Raw genomic sequence first — 19,331 nt, forward strand, 5'->3', positions numbered from 1 at the left:
CGACTCTTAGCGCTCGACTCTTAGCGGACTGCCAGCTTTCGACCCATCCAGCCAGCCACACTAGGAGGCAGCTGATTAATCTTTTATTTCATGTTTATTTTGGGGATTGGACAGGGAGAGCTGAGGATGTAGTCAGTCGGTGGCATAGAGCGATGTCCTCAGACTCGGCGCTGCAGACGCCGGGCACATCCCACTGGGCACAAACGTCAGTTCAACGTCCAGTTTTGATTTACACTTGGTTCAGTTGATTCGTGCCCGGTTATAGACTGAAGATATAGAAGTCTCTTGGCTGATTCTGCACTCTTTCTCCCTGCAGTGTACTGTGATACCGTAGCTACTGTTTCACACACACACACACACACACACACACACACACACACACACACACACACACACACACACACACACACACACACACACACACACACACACACACACACACACACACACACACACACACACACACACACACACACACACACACACACACACATACACAAGGACTGCTGTCACCACTAGATGTCCCTGTAACCCCTTTCAGATCAGATGTTACGCACGCACACACACACACACACACACACACACACACACACACACACACACACACACACACACACACACACACACACACACACACACACACACACACACACACACACACACACACACACACACACACACACACATTTTACACAAACACCCAGCAACGCAGATTTTATGGTACTATAATCAACTCATGATGCAATAGTGCAGTAGTGTTTTCATCGGGTTCACATTTGTGTGAATTATGATGTCACCCCAGATCTCAGACAGAGCTTGGTTGTTAATGTGTACAGAATGTTCTCAGATTTGGCCTGTAGTATGATATCATTCCATTATGACGTTTTGCTGGTCTAAATCAAAGCCAGCCATAACTAAATGCTTACAGTAGATGCAGGTTTTTTTCTGGGTCAAAATGGGGCTTAGGTGGTGGGTGTGACAGGAGCGTGGCCTTGGGCATGGCCAATTAATTGGTCGCTGACTGAACATTTTAGAGCATTTTAGAGACAAAATGTGGCTGTTTTAAAACGAATTTCCTGCAATTCTACTCATTTTCCATGTGGTGGAGATACCATTGTGCAGTTTGAAAGCAAAACTCTACACATTTTTTCATGGGGCTAAGAGAAAATTTGCCGTTTTAAAGCTACACTGAACAAAAATAAAAACGCAACATGTAAAGTGTTAGTCCCATGTTTTTCATACGAACAATTTGGGCACAAATTTGTTTACACCCCTGTTAATGAGCATTTCTCCTTTGCCAAGATAATCCATCCACCTGACAGGTGTGGCATATCAAGAAGCTGATTAAACAGCAGGATCATTACACAGGTGCACCTTGTGCTGGGGACAATAAAAGGCCTCTCTAAAATGTGCAGTTTTGTCACACAACACAATGCCACAGCTGTCTCAAATTTTGACGGAGCATGTAATTGGCATGCTGACTGCAGGAATGTCCATCAGAGCTGTTGCCAGAGAATTGAATGTTTTTCTCTATCATAACCCTCTATCATAATGTCGTTTTAGAGAATTCAGAAGTATGTCCTACTGGCCACACAACCACAGACCACCTGTAACCACGCCATCCCAGGACCTCCACATCCGGCTTCTTCACCTGCGGTATCGTCTGAGACCAGCCACCCAGACAGCTCATGAAACTGTGGGTCTGCACAACCGAAGAATTGCTGCACAAACTGTCAGAAACCGTCTCAGGGAAGCTCATCTGCATACTCGTCGTCCTCACCAAGGTCTTGACCTGACTGCAGTTTAGCGTCATAACCAACTTTAGTTGGGAAATGCACACCTTCGATGGCCACTGGCACGCTGGAGAAGTGTGCTCTTCTCAGATGAATCCCGATTTCAACTGTACCAGGCACATAGAAGACAGCATGTATGGCGTCGTGTGGGCGAGCGGTTTGCTGATGTCAACGTTGTGAACAGCGTGCCCCATGGTGGCGATGTGGTTATGGTGTGGACAGACATAAGCTACTGACAACGAACACAACTGCATTTTATCGATGACAATTAGAATGCGCATAGAAACCGTGACGAGTTCCTGAGGCCCATTGTAGTGCCATTTATCCGCCACCATCACCTCATGTTGTAGCATGATAATTCACAGCCCCATGTTGCAAGGATCTGTACACAATTCCCGGAAGCTGAAAATGTCCAAGTTCTTCCATGTTCTGCGTACTCGCCAGACATGTCACCCATTGAACATGTTTGGGTTGCTCTGGATTGATGTGTACGACAGCGCGTTCCAGTTCCCGACAATATCCAGCAACTTCGCACAGCCATTGAAGAGGAGTGGGACAACATTCCACGGGCCACAATCAACAGCCTGATCAACTCTATGCGAAGGAGATGTGTCGCGCTGCATGAAGCAAATGGTGGTCAAACCAGATACTGACGTTTTTTTTGATCTACACCCCTACCTTTGTTTTAAAGATATCTGTATTCCCAGTGATGTGAAATCCATAGATCAGGGCCTAATTAATTTATTTCAATTGGTTGATTTCCTTATATGAACTGTAATTCAGTCAAATCTTTGACCAAATCAAATCAAATGTTATTGGTTACATACGCATATTTAGCAGATGTTGTTGCGGGTGTAGCGAAATGTTTGTAACATTGTTGCATGTTGCGATTATATTTTTGTTTAGCGTAATTTCCTGCTATTCTAAATATTGTGCCATGGCTTATGCTATCTGAATGACTCAAACATCAAACTTGCAGTGAAGCCGCTCAACATCTACATCACATTAGACATCTAACAGACTCCCATCCAGAGGGACCCACAGATGCAACCAGGGTCAACACAGATCTCCCACAGGGTCAACACCGAACCAGCGACCCATCTGCCCCATGAGCTGCCCGAAGAAAACATCCGAGAACCCCCACCCACCCACAAACACTGTCGTCGCCCCCCCCCCTCAAGAAAAATATAATAATTCCATCCCCCAAGCCCCCCCACCCCAATTCACCAACAACCAACAAAATGGACAAAAGAGAAAGACAAAGGAAAACAAAAAGCAATTATGCAAAAAACAAAAGACTTCAAGGACAACAAAAATCATAACAGCACGGCTGTTTGGACATAAGCAGCCCGAAAAAAACTAGATTTTGCTATGCAGAAAACCCCTGAGATACAAAAAGTCTTTGTCCAAAATGACACCCTATTCCCTATTTAGAATAGTTTAGTCACTACATAGTATAGGTATAATGTGGGATGAAGCCATAGAGGTTGTACATACATTTCTATGGATAAATGACACTAGTCCAATCGGCATATAACACATCTATTATGCTGCCAGTACAGCTGTTATAGCCGCTACTATATCAGACTATGCATTATGCTGTTATAGCCGCTACTATATCAGACTACTTAAGTCTTTTAGCTGACATAATGGTTGTATATTATCCTCTGCGACAACGACAACAAAAAAATACTAATTACCGCTCTTCCATAGTGGTTTCTGTTTAAGTCTTGGACCTCTATACCAGGCGGTGTCAGAGGAAAGCCCTAAAAATTGCCAAAGACTCCAGCCACCCTAGTCATAGACTGTTCTCTCTGCTACCGCATGGCAAGTGTTACCGGAGCGCCAGGTCTAGGTCCAAAAGGCTTCTTAACAGCTTCTACCCCCAAGCCATAAGACTGCTGAACAGCTAATCAAATGGCTACCCGGACTCTGTTTATATCCATGCATTGTCACTTTACCTCTACCTACAGTACATGTACATATTACCTCAATTACCTCGACTAACCGGTGCCCCCACACATTGACTCTGTACCAGTACCCCCTGTATATAGCCTCGCTACTGTTATTTTATTGTTGCTCCTTAATTATTTGTTATTTTAAAAATGTTTTTCTTTATTTTCTTTTTTTATTATTATATTTTTTTTTACCGTAGTTTATTTTAGTAAATACTTTCTTAACACTTATTTTTCTTAAAACTACATTGTTGGTTAAAGGCCTGTAGGTAAGCATTTCACTGTAAGGTTGTATTCGGCGCCTTTCGGCAAATACAATTGGATTTGATTTGAAGTCACTTTGGCCATGTCTGCCCGGGACGCACACTCATGTTGCTGTGGTCTGGATTAACACTTACAAAAAAGCCGATTTTAATCTGAATGATGAGTGGATTAGTGCAGGGCTGCAGGCTGCAGGGGTTAGGCTTACTTCCCCTGTGCACCTGGAGAGAGGGCTGTTGTCCTACTACCTACACGGCAGGCTGGACACTCTGAGCAGGGACAAGAGCTCTCTGTGTGTGGGATGCTTTTGAAAATGCAGAAAGCCATTCTTTGTGGAAGAGTGACATGAATAAAGCATGTATATGGATTTCATTTGTGTGTATATATGGCTATTTGTCTAATGTAGACTACGGTATATGGTGTGGTAGGAGCTCAAGCATGTTCAAGTGATTCTAGCTGCTTTTGAACTCCGAAACTGCTGCCTTCCGTGACACACCGCTCTTTCTATGTCACTCCTCTCACATGTTTCCAATATGGAGGCCCAAACCGCCGTTTTACGTCCGAAATGGGGCGGAACGCAATTCCGCTTGCGATGGAATTTGAAGCGCGAAAAGGGAGACCTTGCCGGATGGGACTCTTGTCTGACACTGACAAGTTGCAGACTGAAGGGCCAGGGCGGTCTTAGACACTCTGCACGGAAACTGGGCTAATTGAAGACAGCAGGCCCGGTCAAACTCCCTTTATTTTGTTTGCTTTTCCTGGTTCCCATTATGCAACAGGACTGGAGAGTAGTGCATTTGTAGCAGCGGAGGCTGCTGAGGGGAGGACGGCTCATAATAACATCTGGAACGGAGCGAATGGAATGATACCATTCCTCCGCTCCAGCCATTACCACAAGCCCGCTCTCCTCAATTAAGGTGCTCCCAACTTCCTGTGATTTGTAGCCTGTATAAGAGTTTAGCAAAACAGTGAGTGTAGCAGCAACAGAGTAGACACAACTCCATAGGGGCAGTGTCCTGGACACAGATTAAGCCTAGTCCTGGACTAAAAAGCATTCTCCATTGAAAGTTCTTATTTGTCCAGGGCTAGGCTTAATCTGTGTCTGGGAAACCACCCCTTACTGTCTTGCAGGAAGTGTGGGGTGTTAGTATTGTAGGTGGTTTGGTGTGTGTGTGTGCTTGTGCCTTTAAGAGTATGCAAGACCAGCGGTTGCGCAAGCTGTTTGATCGTGATGTATTGCTATTCAATACACTACTCTGTGTGTGTCCATGTCAGTATAGAATCTATCTACTCACTGTCCACTCCTGGAAGAAATCAAGTATTTCTTCACTTTAAGAGGTTATACTAAAACGATGCAGTCATTTTCTTCAAAGTATATCACATTGGCTGGGTATGTGATGAAAGTGAACCAAATAAAGAGTGAGACAAGAGACAAGCGTCAGAGCATTTCATGGAATACTTTATTTTTCCCTGAAACATAAAGTTGAGCTCATGAATACTAGTGGTGAGATAATCTCCCCTGGCGAATGTGTGACCTGGAATTCCCAGTTTTCCACGCGTTGGGATGAGAGCCCAGAGCCGGAACGTCGAGCCAGAGCAGACACTTTGTATGGAGCTGGGTTTCCTTGGCAATGGATGTGCGTTCCTCCACTTTTCCCAAGAGTGGTAGGGAAACGTCCGGAAAAATGGGATGGCTAATTGACACCAGAAGACCCCAGAAATATCTCAGTTTCACGCAGGATTTTACAGGCTTTTTACATAATCTGTCATCTCACCCTCGGACTAGTGGAAACTGTGATATATGTCTGTGGAGGCCTTGTGTATGTATCGTAACTCTGGCCTGGAAACAGTGATCTCAATGACACTCAGTGGTGGATGTGGACAGGTCTGTAGGGAGTTAGGTACTGCTGTTTAAAAACACTCACCGGGCTGGGTTGTATACATTAGCGCACACAGCAGCACAAATGTTTTGAAAAAAAGGTATATACTTTTCTTATTTGACAAATACAGGTTAGCCCCCTCCCCTCCCCCGTTTTGGCTCATTTGGTTCCTAATGAAAACAATCCTGGAAATAGTGAAGATGGTGAAGTGGCACCACTCTCCTTTGGCTCGCCCTTTACTACTGTAGATTGATGCTTACGATCTTCACTTGTAATAGCATACTGGTGGTGTCTGATCAGGCTCCTATCAAAATACAGCTTCTTATATCATCATCAACTCATCCTTAAATGGATTTTCCTTCGGAAAAAATGAAGAATATAGTCGCGAGTGCATGTCGTCATTTATATTCCTGTGTATACACTACGTTTTCAGTTCTGCGAGTTCTGCAGTAGGGTTGCGAAATTCCCATAACTTAAAAAAAAAAATCCCAGGTATTCCACATATCCTGATTGGAACATTCCCAGAATCAGGAGGGAATAAAAAGTAAATCCGGAATCTTCTAACCATGATTTCTGGAAAACATGAATTTAGGGCAAATTACCGGAATGTCGCAATCCTACATCCATGACATGCTTGTTGGTTGGTAACGTATGATTCATATGCAGTTCTTTTTATCACCCAATTCATTTCAGTTATGTCTCTGACTACTAACACATGTTAGGCTGGATCGTTGCTGTCACCAGAAAGTGCAAACTCTACCAAAAAATGCTATCTGCCACATTCTTTTCATTAATCGTAGGCTATTTTCCAGCATAATAATGACATCCAAACAGAGCTGATGAGCAAGATAAATATCTCGAATAAATACTCATTCCCCTTTAGTATTGGGTGCGAATGAAGAACCGGGCTACTTCCACCTCGGGTTCATATTTGAATACAGTAGGCGATAGGAAGAAAATGTGATGACTAAGTTCACACAAAATACATGTGTATACGCTCTTAGAAAAAAAGGGTTCCAAAAGGGTTCTTCGCCTGTCCACATAGGAGAACCCCGTCTGGTTCCAAGTACAGTAGAACCCTTTTTGGTTCCAGGTAGAACATTTTGAGGTTCCATGTAGATCCCTCTGTGGAAAGAGTTCTACATGGAACTCAAAAGGGCTCATCAAAGATTTCTCAGAATAACCCTTTTAGGTTCCAGGTAGTACCTTTATTTATAAGAGTGCACTTATGTGTTGATCAAATGCCTGGAAAATCAGGGAGGCTCCACTGTTCCATTGCTCCACCTTGATACTCACATTTGTTCAATCAGGTCAGTACCCGGAACAGTGCAAAGTACATACAGTATTCAGCTCCCAATTCCGATTTCAGAGCTGAATTATATCCACTCAGTTTAATTCCATTTCATGCCATCTACACTGACTCCTCCACTGTATATGACACCCCCTCTGGCTTGTGCTTCGACGACCTATATAGCCCATATCTATAAAACACACAGAGAAATGGCCCATCATCAAGATACCATTACGCACTTAGGGAGCGCCAGGCACGGCCCATGCCAATTTAATAACGGGCACCTCAGACCGCCTGTGCATCCACACTAAGTCAGGCGTCTCGTAAAAAAGGGAACAGATGCTTCTTAGCATCCAATTAAGAGTGGGGATGCAGAAGACTCCCTCTTCTCCTTCTCTTCCCTCTCCTCTGTGCACCAGGAGACGGTCATTACCCATATGGATACTTGAGCACAGTTAATTCGAGTGACAGACGTTAGAATTGTATTAGGGCTACATAAAATGTTACGTAAAGGCTACCATTAATTCTGAACCTGTAAACTTGTAGGATGGAGTGCTAATTGTTTGTTCATGATTATGTAGGTCTAGGTTGTTTGGAAGGTGTGTGTGTGTGTGTGTGTGTGTGTGTGTGTGTGTGTGTGTGTGTGTGTGTGTGTGTGTGTGTGTGTGTGTGTGTGTGTGTGTGTGTGTGTGTGTGTGTGTGTGTGTGTGTGTGTGTGTGTGTGTGTGTGTGTGTGTGTCCATGCGTGCCACTGTGGAACAATTACTATCCAATATAAATGACCTACCTCAAAACGGCATCAAAACTGCAGTGATAGTTCCAAAACTAAGTCACAATCTTTTCAGTTGATCTGGATTGACATGTTGTATAAACAAATAGACAGGCGGCAAATGGAAAGAGAGGGCCAGGAGGTTGAGTGAGAGAATTTGTGAGCGTGAGAGAAGTTTATTGAGTAAGAGAATGAGTGCAAGGGAGAGAGGCGGGCGAGATTGAGTTAGAGGGGTTAGAGTCAGTAAAAAACGGAGAGATGTCGAGATCGCGGTCAGATAGTGGGAGACTGGGTGTAATTGTGTGGATAGAGGATAGTAAAGGAAAAGGCTGAAGGGTTGGGAATGATAAGAGAAAACAGAAGAAAATCTCATTCCTAGTTAGTTTACCCTCACCCCATTGGCTTGTCAGAGTACCTATCTCTGCTTGGACGCCCTGGCAACAGGTGCCAGCCAGGCGAGAACACAAACAGTACCCTAGAGAGAGGGGGGAGAGAAGGATGGAGGAAGGGGGGAGAGAGAAAACGAGTTTGACGTGGGAGAGAAAGAGATGTGAGATCGAGGAGCTTCAGCAACACAAGGTAGGATGAGGATCGACCTGAGAGAGAGAGAGGGAGGGAGAGAGAGAGAGAGAGAGGAAAAACCTAGACAGAGAATTGTCAGTAGATTTCCATAGCGAGTTACCAGGTCAGGTATTCCAGCGGATGCTCTCTTGACTCTCTCACCCTCTGGGAGTGATGCTGATCTCTGATCTGCCTGTCTGAGGATAACTTCATAACTCCGCCCTCTGTTACCAGCAGAATCAGTGTTTTCCTCCTAATGCTTCCATAAGCCCACCCGTGGGAGCCGCCGGCAAGGACCTGCTCAGCGATTGGACACTTGCTACGGTACAGCAGGAGGGCGGGTTATAAACCTGCCGGTTGGGGCGTTGCATATTCATCGCCAGCCATGAATACATAATCAGTCCAGGACGTTACTCTGGACTACCAGGAGGAAGAAGAAGAGGAAGAAGTGGATACAACTTTTGGAGGGAATTCGCTCTACTTTCTCAGGTCTTGACGATGGCGACGATTGCGCTGCTTGGAGAACCAGAAAGGTGTTGACGCCTTGTTTTCTACTTGCCTTTCTTTTCTACTTGCCTTCTTCTTTTCCTGTGGGTGTGTTTGCAGTGCTGCGGTCGGATGTGTCCGCCAGTCCTGACAGATGTTGGAGTCGTCTAGAGCCGAGGAGGATTTTAATTTGACAGTTCGGAGGGCAGAAGACCCATGGCTGAGCTCCACCGCGGCCCCTTGGCCCTTACCCCCTGTCCCGCTCTCACCTGCCCGCCGAACTTACACCTACTGTGGGGCTAAGAGCCGCTAAGGAGGGGCTCCTCTCTCCATCCATGCTGCCAGGCTGCTCCTGTTGCCATGCTCAAACCACCCAAGAATAAAAATGTCTCCTGGGTAAGTGGGGTATGTGCAGGCGGTGCTCTGGAATGTAGGGTGTTTTCAGGGGAGGGAGGGGATGGAGGTGGAAGACACCTTACCCATTACTTACCTCTGTGCTTTGACTTGGAGCTCTAGGCGCTCTTCAAACCCATGAACAATCACTTGTTCCACATTTGCTCTGTCAGATATCACATTGAATCATAGCAATAGCTACACATGGATATTTAAAAAGTATTTAATTCTAAATTGTGACAGAATGAATTGTCAGGAAAGTGTTGCTCATTCAGTGTTCATTCTAATAGTGGCACTTGCGAGTTTAATGTTTGTTGAGCCAAAGTTCCCTCCACCTAGGCAGAAGTCTATCATGTTTAAAGGGGTTCTAACACCGCCAGAAAGCAGATGATTCACGTATAGTTTTCTTCCAGAACAGCAAGTTCTATGCTTTTATTTTCCTAACCTAATTCAAAAAGCGCCGTCGCTGAAATTACAGTATCTGTATGTTAGTCCAGTTCGTTCATCGCCAGCTGTTATCTAAGCATGAAGTAAGCATGCTTTTTACTAAGTATGAAGTAAAAAAAGCATTCCGCAGTTGACATAGGCATTATTTCAATCTTCTAGCCCAGATTGGGGTTATGACAAAGTAGCAAACAACAATAACATTTGTTTTGGGGATTTGTCAAGCATTTCTGTAATCTTCAGATTTGTCTTAATCTGAAGGAGTTGATTTGAAAAGAGCAAAAAACTTGAGATTCACACCGGTACCCTGGGGGCTGTTGATAGTGGCAGGACTGGAGTGCAACCTGGGATAGATAGCGGTGGTTTTAGTTTTCTCCTGAGCCATCCAATGGCTATTTCAGGGGGAGGCTTTAGCGATTTAGGAATTATATAACTACTACATGCCCACTTTATGAGATGTGGCTACATGCCCACTTTATGAGATCTGGCCATGCCCAGCCCAGATAACAATCAATCAGTCCATTACTTTGTCTTTTCATGACAGCAATGTTTGTAAAAAAAAAAAAAAAAAAAAAATGTTATGTCAACTTGAAAGTCAGTGACATTAGAGATGCATGTGTGTTTGTCTGGGGAAAGCATTGTCTCCATTAGCTGATGAGTATAATCGGGAGGGACGCAGAAAGTTTACCATGAGCCCCATGATAAATAATCCAGTCATGTGATTGAAATGCCATTCTGGGAGCACGGGTTCTTAATGTATTTTCGGTAAGAGGTAGACTATAGGTATTATTGGTTTGAGGTAGACTATAAGTCCGTTTAAAATGTTCATGTCTGCAGGACGGACAATGGGAAGGTATTGGGCGTGTGCGTATACCTATGCTTGTTATTAGCTTACATGTAGGCCCATTCACTGTAGTGATTGTCCTTAGAGTATGAATGTGTACTTGCTCAGTATTTGTGGGTTTGCACAATTGTTATCTGAATGTGCATTTACAAAACTATGTATGTAGGACCTATTATGTTTGTGTGTGGGGGAGTGTGTTTCATTTCTGACTCTGGGCCAGTGCAGATGGATCAGGGGAGATTAGAGAGAGAGAGGGCGAGAGAGGGCGAGAGAGAGAGAGAGAGAGAGATTTTGCTCAGATGAAATCAGCTAGATGGGGAGGGACTTAGTCTGGTGCCCGGTTACCCATGAGCATCTCTGTTCTCCTCAGACTCTTCACCTATTTCTCTCTCTTCTCTCTATCTCTCTCTCTTTCATCTCTTTCATCGTTCTCTCTCTCTCCCTCTCACTCCTTCTTTCTCTATTTCTCTCTCTCTTCTCTCTCTCTATCTCTCTCTCTCTTTCATCTCTTTCATCGTTCTCTCTCTCTCCCTCTCACTCCTTCTTTCTCTATTTCTCTCTCTCTTCTCTCTCTATCTCTCTCTCTTTCATCTCTTTCATCGTTCTCTCTCTCTCCCTCTCACTCCTTCTTTCTCTATTTCTCTGCGTGTCTCTGTTTCCGCAGGAGGCCAATAATGAGGCAGAGATAGCTATGATACCACAACCTCAACTCAAAAACTGAAATCTCACTCATTCATCTTTTCAATTATGTAAATAATTATTACCTCAATTAATTGTAACTTCTGGGTGAAATGATATGGAAAGGTTAGATGTAGGGTACCTGAGGCTAGACCAGCTGTATAGCATCTGATTTATGCTTTAAGACATGCAGTCTTGTTTTGTGGTACATCATTATGTTAGATCACACCCTTGTGTGTGCTTTTCGCAGGTTGACATTTATTGGGATGAGTCTTGTTCTGGAGGCAGAACTGAGCAAATACCGTTAGATGTGCCAGCTGCAAAGTCAAATTTGGCTATATTGTAAAAATGTATGAAAACAAAAATGTGCTTTTTGGTGTTAATCTCAGGTTAGGTTTAGCCATTACACGGAGCCCAAACCGGCTGTGCGCGTGTGCCATTGTGCGCTATCGTGCATACATTTATTTTGTCCCCCTACACCAAACGCGATCACGACACGCAGGTTAAAATATCAAAACAAACTCTGAACCAATGACATTAATTTGAGGACAGGTCGAAAAGCACTAAACATGTTTTGGCTAGTTAGCTTGCACTTGCTAGCTAATTTGTCCCATTTAGCTAGCTTGCTGTTGCAAGCTAATTTGTTCTGGGATATAAACATTGAGTTGTTATTTTAACAGAAATGCACAAGGTCCTCTACTCCGACAGTTAAACCGCACATAAAACTGTCAACAGAATCGTTTCTAGTCATTTCTCCTCCTTCCAGGTTTTTCATCTTTGAATTTATATGGTGATTGGCATCTAAACTTTCATAGTATTACCACGACAACCGGCAACACAGTTCGTCTTTCAATCACCCACGTGGGTATAACCAATGAGGAGATGGCACGTGGGTACCTGTTTCTATAAACCAATGAGGAGATGGGAGAGGCAGGACTTGCAGCGCGATCTGCGTCAGAATAGAAAGGACTTCTATTTTAGCCCTTGGCAACGCAGACGCTCGTTGACGCGCCGAGAAGTGTGGGTGCAATAATTGAATAATATATATTCCTACATTTATTTTGCAACGCTCGCGCACGCGATGCAAGCTTTGTAGTCAGGGTATTAGGGTTAGCAGTGTGGTTAAGGTTAGGGTTAGGTTTAAGTTAGGATTAGGTTAAATGTAAATTACTTAAATGTTCAGATTTTATGACTTTGTGGCTGTGCCAGCTCGTGACCACTCTGCAGAGCTGCCTCCAGAACACGATTCATGACGTAAATATTACCTGCGTGCTTTTCCACTCTGAACCATATTGTGAGTGTGTGCATAAACATTGGTGTATTTTGTGTGTTTTCCTCCAGAGGGAGAGGGAGAAAACCCATATGGTGTGTACATGCTGCTTTCTGCATTCTATCCTCGTGCTGCACCTGAATGATATGGAACAGTGCAGTAATTGGGTGGAGTCTGATCAAGTTGGCAGTGAAATCGCTAGGCCATAGACAACAGTAGTCAACCTGGACTAATCTACAATAGAATCAGGTAGAATATTCAAAAGAGTTGGATCATCATCAAATCCGCCATCCAGCCAGATACTCCAGGTGAGCTTCCACAGATAAAACAACAGCAAATGAACAAGCCATCAGTTATGGCTTAACCCTTCCTCTGCCTGACCTGACCAGCAAACACTTACTAACACTAGACTGCTGTCACGACTTCCGCCGAAGTCGGTTCCTCTCCTTGTTCGGGCAGCGTTCGGCGGTCGACGTCACCGGTCTTCTAGCCATCGCCGATCCACCTTTCATTTTCCATTTGTTTTCTTGTTTTCCCACACACCTGGTTCACATTTCCCTCATTACTTGTCATGTATTTAACCCGCTGTTCCCCCCATGTCTGTGTGTGAAATTGTGTGTTGTAAGTGCTTGTGCACATTGTGACTGGTGCGCGACGGGTTTTGTACCCACATTTTGTCATTCTGGATGCCGTTGGTTTTGATAATTAAACCGCTCCGGTTATTACCCAGTTCTGCTCTCCTGCGTCTGACTTCCCTGCCACCAGTTATGTACCCCTTACAACTGCATTATTACCTCATTACTAACGTTATTTCGGACCGGTTACCCCGACCTTCATGGGCAGACCTGATGCAATACACAATGAAATAGCGAGTTAAAGGATCTCTATGTGATGCAATCGAAATAATAGTTACAATACAGATGCTGTGATGTGATGGTACCCAACACTAATGACCAGCCACATCAATAGCACTAACGAGGGCCAGGGAGGCCAGGCGGGGACAGGGATAGGGCTCCAGATGGTAGTGTCGGTCTGTCGATTAGCATTAGCGTCTAACACAATTTAGCTAGAACTTGCTAAGGAAAGACAAACTAGCTGTTTGCAGATGTGAGAACCACAAACTAATAGCGTGATGATATACCACTTGTGGATTGATATTAAGAAGCATTAAGAAGTGGAAACATCATCGTTGTCATCAACGTTGTAGCATGTGCTGCAGACTGAACGCAAGTGTCTCGTGGTCGTGGAATAACAAATGCGCTCCTTGAGTGATGGGGCGGGGCTAGTTCTATGTGGATAAGCGGCATGGGAGGGGGAGAGAGAGAGAGGACTCAAGTAGCAGTGTAAACTATAAAAAGGGATGTAACGCAAGGCTTATCACGTTTAACAAACCAAACATTCAAATACCTTAATAGAAGGTCAAGTAAAAACCCAAACCGGACCGTGCAGCAATACCGGTATATCGTAAAAATTGGATACTGCCCAGCGCTGGATGGTAGACATCTGCATGATGAAGGAGTGAGATGAGTGCATGTGGTGAGAGTGTAAGATGTGTGTGTAAAGACTGAGAGATGTGTGTGCAAAGACTGTGAGAGATGTGTCTGTAAGAGATGCGACAAGTGTGAGTGTGCGGTAAGGGAGCTCAGTGCAGGCCGGCCGGTCAGCCTGAGGTCCAGCCCAGGCGACAGATGTCACACTATCAAATTAAAGACTAATGCCCAGCGAGCTGAAGAAAAACACTGGAGCGAACCATGACACCGATAATGTCTGTCACGGCTGCCTAGCTCCATGTGTGTGTAGTGGGTGTTTGTGTGTATGGGTATGCTCAGAGGCACCGGCCCCGTGGTGTGTGTGTATATGTGTGTGTGTATATGCCCCAGAGATCCTCAGATGGGCTCAGTCAACAACAGGCGTGTAATTTCCAGTTGAAGACGCTCCTGAGAACAGACCTTGCCGGGGCTGACAACAATCTCCTTTCCTTTCCTGGCTATGGAAGCTAACTGGCCAGACAGCAGAGCATCCTTAGTTTTGGGATTGGTCGATCGGTTTAATGGAGAGCGACTTGTCAGTAGAGCTTAACTTTTTTTAGCGTTTAATTCCATTTTGACTGAGGGGTAAATAGGTTGGGTATTTTTTTTATGCTTGTACCCCTGGGTCATGGTACTCTGATCAAATCCATGGGATTTCCATAATTCATTGCAGTCGCATTGAAACAGAGAGCTAGCGACACAGGTGTCTCTGGCAGTCTGGGACGGCGAGCATGTCGAAGAAGCCAAAGGTAAAATATCAACAGCTATTCAGAATGGTGGACCTCTGTCTTTGTGTTAGTGGGATGGTTTATTTCTGGCTTAGAGAAGTCATTATTTTGTCTTTTGTCATGTTTACTTTGTAGGCTACAGACTTCTTTGTTTCATGTGTTTGTTTCAGTACCTAGCTTTTGTGTAATTTGGCCTTGGTGTATGCAGGTGTGTCTGTGTGGCTAGAACATGTATGTGAACTCTGTAACTTCGATTTGAAGAAGACAGACTCAGATGAAAGGCAGTTACTATAACTATAGTTCTTACTCATGCTGGACTCTCTCATCCTACCACTGGGTTGTATTCATTAGGGCATGCAATGGAAAACGTTTTGCAACAGAACATGGAAATGTGCATTTCTTATTGAACAAATCCGTGTAGTCCCTTCCTGTTTTAGTCCGTATTCTTCCGGTTTGGTGCCTTATAAATTTGAACAAGGTATGAATGAGACCTCTCTTTGGCTGAAAGATCTGTAGGCTATTTCCATAACATCACCAGTGGACTTGGTGTTTCCATATATTTTCATATAGGCCTCGATTATAATTGTTTTATGCTAACACTGACAAACAATGTTTGTCCGCCAAGAAGAAGGATGGCGATAGTTTCTTTCTCGGTCAATCCTGGATTGGTGCAAGACGCTTTAAATCTCCATTCCGAGAAGCAATCATTACAAAGTGAGATGGAGATCAAATAGACTTGGAGCCATTGCACTCGTGGGTTGTTGCTCTTCTACAGAGGCTAGAGTTTGACACATCATGTGACTGCCCTGTATCATATTCTGTGTCCTCTATTTCAGAGATGGGTGATGCTCAGACACTTTGCCTATGGTACCCTTAAAACTGACTTAAAGACTCTGATTTGTGTGCGTACGTGTGTGTGCGTACGGGTGTGTGTTTGTGTGTGTGTATGTATTTGTGTGCGTGTGCCTGTGAATTTCACGTCATAGCAGCATGACAGAGACATTCCTTCCACTCATCCAGCTAATTAATGAGGACAGTGCCATGGTACCCTGCCCTCAAACCACTAGGGGGATAGGAGTCTGTCTGTCTATCTGTCTGTCTGTGGGCGATTCCACGCCAGTGTAAGCATAACATATTTTGGGTATGTCACGTTGTTCTGCCAACTCTCACATAGAAACTTCATTGGGGGGAACGATGTTTGATATGTTTTTACATTTGAAACACAATCATTTTTTAGAAAGTCATGATGTAAGCGGCCATATTAGGCCCTTTTTAGACCTGTACATTCCTCCTGTAACACCCTATGATCCGTGAACCGTACATGGTACAGACAGCATCTTGGTGTCGTTAAACTCATTGTAGTGTGGAAGGACTATGTTTAGATTCTGAAATAAAACTATTCACATTAATTTATTCAAGAAAGTACCCTTTTTGATTTTGCTTATGTTTAGACATATTGGTACTTTTGGATATATGACCCATTTTATACATAGAAACGGACGTTATAGGTCATTAACCAATCACAGCCCTCCTTTACATTCAGCAAATTACTAGCAGAGGAAGTTCGCTTTGAATCTAATTTCCCATTCCCTGTGTTGGTGGTGTTCATAAAATGTATAATAACTTCAAAAGTAGCAGAGAGCCCATCTTGGACATGTGATGTACTTGTGAAGTATATTATTCCAAACAATATGACTTAAAATAGGCTAAATCAAAAAGGGGTACTTTTGAGATATTCATTTTAATACGTTTCATCGTGAATAAATGAACGTGAAAACGTTTCTTTCAGAATCTACACATAGTCCTTATTTTAGAGCACACTGTACTGATTATAATGACACCAAGATGCAGTGATGGAAAGAGTACCCACTTGTCATACTTGAGTAAAAGTGAAGATACCTTAATAGAAAATGAATCAAGTACAAATGAAAGTCACTCAGTAAAATACTACTTGAGTAAAAGTCTAAAAGTATTTGGTTTGAATATACTTAAGTATCAAAAGAACATGTAATTGCTAAAATATACTTAAGTGTCAAAAGTAAAAGTATAAATCATTTCAAATTCCTTATTGTAGGCAAACCAGATGGCACCAAATACTTTCGTTTTTTTATTAAAAAAAAAAAAGTTTTTTTATACAGCTAGCCAGGGGCACACACCAACATTCAGACATCATTTACAAATGAAGCATGTGTGTTTAGTTAGATCAGAGGCCGTAGGGATGACCAGGGATGTTCTCTTGATAAGTGCACGAATTGGACCATTTTTCTTTCCTGCTATGCATTCAAAATGTACTTTTGGGTGTAAGGGAAAATGTATGGAGTAAAAAGTACATTTTCTTTAGGAATGTAGTGAAGTAAAAGTTGTCAAAATATAAATAGTAAAGTACAGATATCCCCAAAAACTACTTAAGTAGTACTTTAAATTATTTGTACTTAAGTACCACTGCCAAGATGTTGTCTGTATCATGTACGGTTTACAGATCATAGGGTCTTACATGAGGCATGTATAGGTCAAAACATTTCCTAAAATTGCCACTTTCATCATGATTTTTTATTTGTATTATTTGTTTTACAAATGTCAAAAGCATGTCGAACATCCTTCCTCCCAATGAAGTTTCTATGTGAGAATTGCCAGAACAATCTGAGAAACCAAAAATATTTTCTGCTTACGCTGGTATGGAATTGCCCGTCTGTTTGTCTGATGGTAGTGTCTGTCTGCCTGCCTGTTTGTATTTCTGTCCGTCTGTCAATTCCCTCCATTGCAGTGTGTGTGTGTACATGTGCATGCGTGTCTGGCATGCATGCGTACGTGCGGGTTACGTTTGTTTGCGTGCCTGTCTGTGCCTGACTATATCGGGACAGCAGTCCTAGCTAATTTACCCGGCTGAAGAGTTTTTCATAGGCGTCCATGTGGGACAGCCAATGTGTTCAGTAAGCGTAAAGTGACTCAGTGTTCAGTTTAGCACATAGCCACTTCTACATTGGTGCAGTGATCTGCATAGCTGTCTGTTGTGTGGGCTAGTATGTGCTAATCTGTTCTTGTGTTGGTAGCCTAGTCTCTATTCATTAAGCACTTTCTTATCTGTGCTCATGATTCTGATTCCCCTTGGGATGCTGGACAAGCCTCCAATAGAACCAAAGCCTCCAAGAAGCAAACACCTGGTTTTGAGGGTAAGCTTTGCTTTCTGATTTTCATAATGAACGTAGGTATTGAGCTTTGCATGGCTTTTCTGGTTGGGCTCAATTGCATATTTCAATTCAGTCAATCCGGGAAGTAAACTGACATTCAACCCTGTTTCAACCCTGTTTCTGGGTAGACTACACATTCAGTAGAATACATGTGATTTTCTCATAGTGTGTCTGGCGTTACCTCACTGTGAGTGTTGAGTTCAAATGTTCTCACAGAGGTGGGCTCTCTGTGTTGCTCTCTGTGTGGCTCTCCTCCCCTCCTATGTGTTTGTACAAGAGGTAACTCGAAGTAGAGACACAGACAAAGATATTTTTCAGTAGGCCTAATGAAGGTAATAGATCTGATTTGACAGCCCTTGCTGAATGCACAGTGCATCAATAAACAGAAGTGATTAGGAAAATGTTATGTGGAATGTAAATGTAATGTGAAATCATGAACTTTTTCCCCCCAGTATTTTGTAAGATTTGAGAGATGAGGAGGGTTGGCGCATTTATGTGTGCTATTTGTTACCAGGTTGAGCGTGATTGTGATTTAGCGCCTATGCGCAGCACAGCTCTTTAGTGGCTGAGAGCTGAGAGAGACAGCAGTGCAGTGAGCAGCTGGGTCTCTCTCTCCATTTTCCATATCGCTCTTCCTATCTCTTAACCTTCTCCCTCCCTCCCTCCCTCCTCTCTCTCTCACACACTTCCGCCTCTATATTTCTGTAATTAGAGCTAATCAGTCCTGGGGCGCCAGGGCATTGCCCATGTAACTAAGGTAACCTCTCTCAGATGCTGCTCTGCTCTGCCCCGGGGAGTGGTTCATTAGGACTTACTGTTCTCCAGTCAGAGGATAATGAGCATATGCTTTTTGGGTGCAGCATTACATTGCTTTACTCAGAGTAACAATCATAGCTTTTCGGTTTCACCGGCATAGCACATAAGGGGGTTCTAAAAATGCGAGAAAAGCCCATTGGGCATATATTACCAGAATGCTAACAAAATTAGCACAAACCTATAGCGAAATCACATAGACGCTGTTAGCTAAATGCTAACGAGCGAAAATAAACAAACTAATTGCAAAGACAGGCAAATCCAGCTCATAAAGTTATATAAGCATAGCTAGTAGCTACTATTTTCGGGGAGTGTGGACATTTACAAGCGAAAGTGAACGAGAGAAATTGTGCTACTTAACAAAGTTGTAATGAATGCTTTCTGAAGGAAGAGCAACATGTGTACATGGAGCAGATGAAAAGAAGAATGGAGAAAATAATGCTAGTAG

General features: G+C 43.4%; 1 protein-coding gene across 7 annotated transcripts in view; it reads left to right on the plus strand.

Moving 5' to 3' along the window:
- The window catches only part of LOC129859397 (voltage-dependent L-type calcium channel subunit beta-2-like), a 100,259-nt gene that overhangs the window by 14,773 nt on the left and 66,155 nt on the right, over positions 1-19,331 (plus strand). The window contains exon 1 of one of the 7 annotated variants that reach the window (XM_055929145.1): positions 9,122-9,392. The exons of the other annotated variants lie outside the window; for them this stretch is intronic. Coding sequence (XP_055785120.1) covers positions 9,357-9,392 — 36 coding nt within the window. The 5' untranslated portion in view covers positions 9,122-9,356. Of the gene's footprint in view, positions 1-9,121; positions 9,393-19,331 lie in introns of those variants that run through there. 7 annotated transcript variants of the gene reach the window in all.

Source organism: Salvelinus fontinalis, chromosome 7 (assembly GCF_029448725.1).
Source record: "Salvelinus fontinalis isolate EN_2023a chromosome 7, ASM2944872v1, whole genome shotgun sequence".
Lineage (NCBI taxonomy): Eukaryota > Metazoa > Chordata > Actinopteri > Salmoniformes > Salmonidae > Salvelinus > Salvelinus fontinalis.